The sequence below is a fragment of the Podarcis vaucheri genome (assembly GCF_965113315.1).
Source record: "Podarcis vaucheri genome assembly, chromosome: 16".
NCBI lineage: Eukaryota > Metazoa > Chordata > Lepidosauria > Squamata > Lacertidae > Podarcis > Podarcis vaucheri.
The window spans coordinates 27,253,796-27,261,609 of NC_138754.1; the positions used below are offsets into that span (position 1 = coordinate 27,253,796).

General features: G+C 43.2%; 1 protein-coding gene across 1 annotated transcript in view; it reads right to left on the bottom strand.

Annotated features, from left to right (window-relative positions):
- PISD (phosphatidylserine decarboxylase) overlaps positions 1–7,377 on the bottom strand; it is a 40,083-nt gene extending 32,706 nt beyond the window's left edge. Inside the window, exons 1-2 of the mRNA XM_082203342.1 lie at positions 7,205–7,377; positions 1,381–1,478 (exon numbers count right to left, since the gene is read on the bottom strand). Of these exons, the coding sequence (XP_082059468.1) occupies positions 1,381–1,478; positions 7,205–7,260 (154 nt within the window). The 5' untranslated portion in view covers positions 7,261–7,377. The remainder of the gene's footprint in view (positions 1–1,380; positions 1,479–7,204) is intronic.
- Between the last annotated feature and the right edge of the window lie 437 nt (positions 7,378–7,814).

Below are 7,814 nucleotides of genomic sequence, written 5' to 3' on the forward strand. Positions count from 1 at the left end.
AGATTCAGTGGAAAGGAAACATGTTTTTCCAACTTGCGGTAACAAATGCATTTGCACAAAACTGATTAGCTAGCCCTTATGTAAATCAGCAAGCCACCAACCTTCCCTTCTTGCCACTGAGAACAAGATAACCATGACTATGTTATTCTGAGCTTTCTTCCTTCTTTTGGCTCCAGGGACTGAAACAACTAGAGAGAATATGCCACATTAGCTGCATCGGTTTTTCTTCTGGATTAGAATGCATTAATTAAAGGCCTTGGGGGTCAAAACTTTTATATTTGTCTGTGGGTGGGGGATTACTGGTTTTTGCTATTGTAATTAAATTATGTACTTTGTGTTTTCACTTTGTATTTTAATGCTGTGAACCAGCCTGTGATCTTTGAAGAGCCACATATAAAATTAATTAGTTAATTAATTAATTAATTACAGTAGTCAATTAAATTTCTGGAAATCGTTTCAAGTGTTCAGGAAGCCAAGGCTTTTGCACTTCTTCCAGCTATATTACTTTGTTTACACACCTCCAATATAAATCTGTATGGACATTATTCAGATGATCTTTAGTGGCCTGGCTCTGGGTGTCCCCACTAGGAAACAGGGCCTCTCTGTGGTGGTTCATGGTCTGTGCAACTCCCTTCTCAAATCCATTTGATTAAAACTGGCAAATCTGCCCATCTTGCTTGGGACAGGACACCCCTGTGCTCCAGACAGAACAAAACCACCCTATTCTTGATGGTCTCCCAACTCTATAGAGCAGATTTTCAGGGGTCACTGGATTCTGCAGGCCAGGCGCAGGGGGAGAAAGTAAAAGGTTGCCTCCGTTAACAGACACTTTCACTAGATTAAAAGTCATTGTGCTTGCAAATAAGGCACCAATTGGCCACAACCAAACAAAATTAATTTCAAAGATTAAAACATAATTAACAGTTCTGGCCTACATCACCACCAGAATACTCATGCTGCATATACGTGACGAATACGTTCACATGATTGATTCAGCAAGAACTACAAGACCAACAGGTTTAATTTTCATCTAATAGTCAGAGACCTTACAAGACCTTAACATCAAAGAGCAGTCGCTGTACATGACATGTCACAATCATCATTACATACAGATTACAGATTCTTTATTATGTTGTGTCACAGACTCAAACAAAACAAAATTGCATAAGTATCAAATATCACAAAACAGGATCATGTCCTGTTCCGTGTATTGAAACCAGCCTTTCATACCCTCCCTAACCCTCTCTTGCAAAAAACTTCTCTCTTCCACCTCCTGAACAAACCAACTACCTTTAATACTGTGCTTCCAAACCATAATTTGTAATCATAGTTTGAAGTGGTAAGATAAACAATAAGATGAAAACATATGAGGGTTCTTACCAGTAAGGAGGAATGGGGAAAGTGGTTGCTTCCAAAGTACCAACATCTTCTTCATAGACTGATTATCATGTCTTACAATGCTGCTGTGGAAAAGGGTACTGGTGGTGAGGGGTATAAAAACAGGAAAATACAAATAATTATGGACGCATATCTATATAAAAAATCTACATTAACTACACATATTCATAAACCAAGCTACAAATCATTATCTTCCTCTGGATTACTGTGTAATAGTTACCTACTCCTGCTTTACCTTACCTTCTCCAGATGATGGGCAAGTTATAAATCTTTTTAGAATTAAAATAAATAAATCATGCAATGTGTATTTTAGAGAGCTCATTTCATCTTTCTTGACTGGCAGGTTCAGGGCTGCACTTCATTATTTTTAGCCCACCTTTTCCTGTTTCTGCAGACTTTCCAAAATCTGCTTTTACTGAGGACAAATTTAGCAGTAAAGAAATACAGGAAGCCGCACCTGAAGCCCTGACCTTTGCAACCTCTTCTATCTTGAGGTTGGCAGCAGAGTTGATGGGCATTTTAAACCCATCAACCTTGATGTGTATGGAAAATCTAGAGTCGTGAGGAGGAAAGTACGTTACTGTGGCCAAGAGAACACCGTCTTGTTAACCCTGAGAGGTTCTGCAGTGTAATCACATCAGAGAACATGAGACCTTACAAGCTGGAAACTATCACACTAAAGCAAATTCAAGCCAATGGCCTAAGCCTACTCCTAATTAAAGTATTTGAATTAAGATTTGCTCCCTATGGAATTTATTTTCAAGTTTTCTATGTCGCACAACACTGTATGGGAGTCGCTGAGAATCAAGCCTTGTCATTACAGATTTGCTCCAGGTACAGTTCCTTGGTTGTGACAGGTAGGTGAAACTCAAGAACTGTTTTGTTTTTTTTAAATGAATAGCAAAATGCTTCTCATCATACCAGGTGAGGGAATGCATGGGGGAGAGGAGAATAGGTACCCTATTGAAATCCTCCACTACCACATTGGTATGGATGAGAAGGAACACTGGAGGAGAACTGTTGGATCAGACGAAAAGCCCCTCTAGTAGTCCAGCATCCTGTTTTCACAATGATCAACTAGATGCACCCATAAAAACCCCACAAGCAGAACTCAAGGGCTAAACCACTCTTCCCACTTGGAATTCCCAGCAACTGGCATACAGAGACGTACTGCTTCTGACACTGGGTATAGTATATAACCATCGATAGACAAATGTGTGAAAAATAAGGCTAACTTCCACTGAAAGCCATCCAATGTGGTGGCCATCTTGTGGCAGCAAATTCCAGTTAATTATGCACTGTGTGAAGAAATGCATCTCTGCAGAGACATGTGGTAATCTGCAAATGTACACAAATGTGTGCAGTGATTTACTATTCACTATATGTGTGATTAGGGTGGGGAAGATGCCCTCGGGGACCCATTAAGATAGGGTTAAACCAAACCCTTGCTATTTGTGACACACACACACCCTGCCAGAGTTTGAGGCATATCCCAGATTGCTTACTTTGGCTCACAAAATTTAATGGGGGTCACTGGGTACATTGGTTCTATTTTATGGTCACATTTCAGAATCCTGACATTTGTTCACCTGCACTGAAAACTATGCCACTAATACAATTACAAATTGTGAATGGAATTAGGTAGAGTCACTTGCCCAAGACCACTCAGTAAAGTCCAAAGCTCGATATGAGTCCAGATCTCTTAGCACCAAGCACAGCTCTCTACACTGACTGATTAAAACTGTTTCTCATCTTGTTGTTGCTGGCATCCATCTGTCTCAGGAGACAATGGAGTGTGCCTTTTGGGGGTGAAGTCAAACTGCTGGAAGTCAAGATACACAAGGCGAAAGCTTCCATCATGAGTTCAATGGATTTCAACAGCTGCATATATTCCAGCTGTTAATAAGAGGTGTCTCTGAGGCACTACTGAAAAGCTTTGAATAGGAGCTCTTCCTCTTCCCAATAGCTAGTTGGGCCTGCAGATAAAGCCTCCACAGAGGAAGATCAGAATGTTCCAGACTTACTGGAGTTGGCTGCCTTCACCTGCCAGGGAGCCAGTTCATATTACAGTCCTTAGGACCAAATGAAGTGCGATGACAGAACTGTGCATTTAGTTATAATTTATATCTCACCTTTCTACTGACGCTGTACTCAAGACAGCCCACATTTTAAAGAATAAACTGGTGACAAGGGCCAGGGTCCCTTGGGCAGCTAACACCTTCCTCCTCACCCTCGCCTGCACCTGTGGTGCTCTGCCTAGAGAGGCTTGCCTGGTGCGCCACATTACTCTTTTGGCACCAGGCAAAGACTGTCTTGTCCTCCCAGACCCTTTAATGTATTTTATCTTTTAAGCTCTTTGAGGGTTTTCAGTATATTTCCCCCCTTTTCCTTTTCTTTGTCCTAAAAGGTAGTGCAATAAGTAATGTGCATTGAATTTTTTGTCATATGAGCTTTATTGTATTTTTAATATTTTGTTGGAAGCTGCCCAGAGTGGCTGGGGAAACCCAGCCAGATGGGCGGGGTATAAATAATAAAGTTATTATTATTCTGAAAAATATAATAATGATGATGATGATATATCATCATTGATATTATTTTAATATTTAATATCGTTTAGTTTTTATAATAGAGTAAATTGGTCATTCTTAACTTTTGTATGCAAGTTGAATTAAGTTGATATGCAAATAGGACAGTCATTTGATTTAGGTTGAAAAGGATTTTATGGCTGGAATTATTAATACACTAATGCTCCCCCCAATCCTGCACTTTCTGAAACCATGGCTTGAACATGGCTTGTTTTAAACTAACCATAGCTTATGTTAATCAGTTTGCCTGTTCTGACAAAATTACAAACTGTGGTGAACCAAAAGCAAAAGCTTCCAAACTCCTCCTTCCAGCTGCGCAGAAAAAGAGGAGCAGGCTCTTCAATGCAGGGCTAAACCATGTTTTAGCATTGTGTTAATCCTGATTTAGGTGCAAGCATGGCACAGTTGGCTTTCTCTCATTTGCACATGTTGCTCAAGAGCCTCTTTCTTGTAAGTTCTACCTGAAGGTTGAAACGAAGAGGGAGTAACTAAATCAGTATCCTGAGGAAGTTCATGGAGGTTGATGAGGGGACAGAGAACCCAGTCACCTCTGCTCCCAGTCTCCTGAGATTTTATGGAGATGGAAAGATGAGCAAAGAATGTCTAGCCCCTGTGTGTTCCCAGTGACCTACAGCTAGGGTGGCAGGGAAACATTCAAGAGCCCAAACTTATATATTCCCTGGGACTTGATTGTGTGTATATATGGTAGCAATGGTGAGGTTATTTAGAGTCCAATCTCCACACTATAAATGGAGAGTAATTCAGATCAGAGTTCCACAGAGTTCTCTTCTGTCCTCTGTGACTCGAGTGGGAAAGCACATGCAAGGCACTGAGAACCACAACTCTATTTGGCAGCTTAAAGGAGTTTGCGAACAACACTAGAAAGGCCCTCCTCTCCCTTTTTGTTCATATTTTACAACATACTGTCGCTGAACACAGGCATTATGGCTAGCAACTGTTGACAGACTCATCTCTTGTGAAATTAAACTACGCATGAAAGAAACTACTTCTGAGAGATAATCATATATGCACAGAGTAAGAAATTTAAAGACTTAACTTAAAAAACGCGCACACAATTCAATTCCAAAAGTAATTTCCTTTGCATATATTAACTATTTGCCATCACAAATACACTGTGAAATTATATGTATGTGTGTTTGCCAAAAAAAAAATAAAGCCCACTGAGTTGAACATGGCTTACTCTCAAGAATAGGTGCCTAGGATTGCCACCAAAATTTCAATATTACAGTGCAATTCTAACCGTGTTAATTCCAATATCCCCATTTAATTTAGTGGGACTTACTTCTGAGTTAACACTCTTATGAACACACCTGGAGGCTGAAGTCCTACACCCACTTACTTGAGAATAAGTCCCATTCAACTCAGTGGAGCTGTCCTCAAAGTGAAATATACATAGGGATGGGATCAGCATGTTAAAGACTGCAGTGGTAACTTACAGACTTTAAGGGCTTTTAAAAATCAGTTAGCACTAGCATAACATGCAAAGGCCAGAGCTAAACCAGGATGGGTAAAAATTATTGATGCCAGTCAAACAGGTACAGTTGGTTAGGAATACAAAACAAGTCTAATATGCTTACAAAGGCCCCTCAAGAGCATCTATTTCTCCTGATGCAACACTTTGTAATGTTTTCCCAATGCAAATTCAGTGCCTGGTGATTTTGATACGGAGAGTTACTGAGTTCTAGTTTTATTTAATGCTAGAAGGAAAGTTTTGTGTTGCATTATTTTATCATATCTGTCATTGTTTTTTAATTCCTAAATTTTGTTTTTAACACTATTTTATTTTTCGCTTCTCTGAGCCACCCAGAGAGACCGTTTGGGTGGGTGGCTTAATAAAATCAATGATGATAATAATGTGGATAGGCCATTTCCCCCAAATCCTCCAAGTTGAGCTAGGGCCCAACAGGCACACACTGCAAGGGGGGCAGTGAACTGATCACTTGGCTAGGGCTTCCTTTGCACCAGAAGGGGAACGCAAGGTCCCTGTAACAAAGCCTTGAATATCTGTAAGTGGAACAGCCCTCCCCTGCCTCCATTTTCCTCCATTCCCTGCTTCCCACATCCCTCTTATTTTCTACTACATTGCAAGCACCTCAGGGCAGAGACCCCCCCTTCTCACATTTTGGGAAAGCACCATGGATGGCACTAGAGAGAAATAAGAGAAGACAAGGACTCCAGCAGCAATACAGGCAGTTAAGAGCAGGCTTAAGTGCCCCTGAGCACAGGCAAAGTGCATTTCCCTCACCACACAAGAAAGCAAATGCCAAACTTTAAACTTCAGGCAGTTTCTAACTCTTTGCTGCTGCTCTTCGCGACCTTTGTCCCAAAGTGTGATCTCCCACCTTCACACCGTAGGGTACCACAGATCAACTTAGAATTAAAACTTTATAGGGAGGCTGTGTACACACTATACATTTAAAAGCACCTTTTAAGCTCATCTCAGGCCCTCGCACCACACAAGAAACCTGGGACCCTGTCGTTTACCCATCAAAGAACTCCAATTCCCAGCACCCTTATCAAACTACAATTCCCAGGATTTGGGGAGTATATACATGTATTGGGGGGTTGTGGTTTTTGGGTTTTTTTTACCAGCCAGCCGTATATAAATTAACTAATAAAAATAAGCAAGTGGTGTGTACCGGGCCTGAGGAGTATTATCCAGCCTTTAATCATACTCAAAAGTCCATGCCTATGAATTTCAGCGGCCCTACTACTCCGAGTAGGGCGCAACCCTGAATATCGTTAATGACACATTGGTTTGTTTCACGTTTAGACTTGTTCTAAATTTTAAACTGTTTTATTTCTCGCCGAGATCCGCTGGGTCATAAATTTGAGGGCGACACCGCTTTGGCAATCCTTGTGCACACAAATTCCCCTGGAGGGAGACATAAAAAGGCGACTGCAAGTTCCACTCGGAGAAGACCCCGCTGAAATGGGATGCTCCCATTAACTCCAGTACGTCTCCTCAGAGTAGGACTGAGGTGAGGGGTTGGGGTCCTCCGAGGCGGGAACCCACCGCCTGGCCTAGGGCCACCCGCCACCTGCATGGCGAGGCACGGAGCACGCGCTGCGCCCCCTGCGCCTCACGCCCCGCCATGTCTGCCTGTCTCCCCCCACCTCCCTCACCCTCGAGGGCCAGCCCCTTCCTCCGAAACCATCCCGCCTCCCTCTCCCTCACGCCTCGCCGCCGCTAGGACTACCTGTCGCTCGCCCTGGCGCACGCCACCCTCAGAGCCCCTGCCGCCGCCGCCGCCATCTTGGCCCTGCTGCTGCTCTCTCGTTCGGTGGAGGGAGAAGTCGCCCCGCCGCGCGGCTGCTCTCTGCTCGTTTGCCGCGCCGCCGGGGCTGAGGGAAGGAGGGAGGGAGGGAGCGACTGGGCGGGCGCAGCTGGAGAGCACGAGCCAGCGAGGCGGGCCTCGGGCCGGAGGAGGAGCCGCCGGTTCTCTGAGGCGCTGGGTTAGGTCGCAGCGCCTCAGCCGCCTTCCCTCAGCGGGGCTTGAGGGAAGCCTGGGAGCTTCTTGGGATTCCTCTCTCACGCAGGAAAAAGCATTAATAATAATAATAATGCCGCAAAACGTCTCCAAGGCGTCTCACGCGCACATTTGCAAACAGCCATCAATAAATCAATGCCAGATAGTTTATCCCGTTCTGGAACGACTAGCATCAGGGCAGCCACGCAGCTGTTAACAGTGATGCGTTTGCTTTGTTGGAAAGTTATATTTCGGTTTATTCGTCTTCATTCTGCATAAGTTATGCGGAGCTACTGTGTGGAACAATAATTCGTAATAAAAAAAATAAAAGTAACCAGGT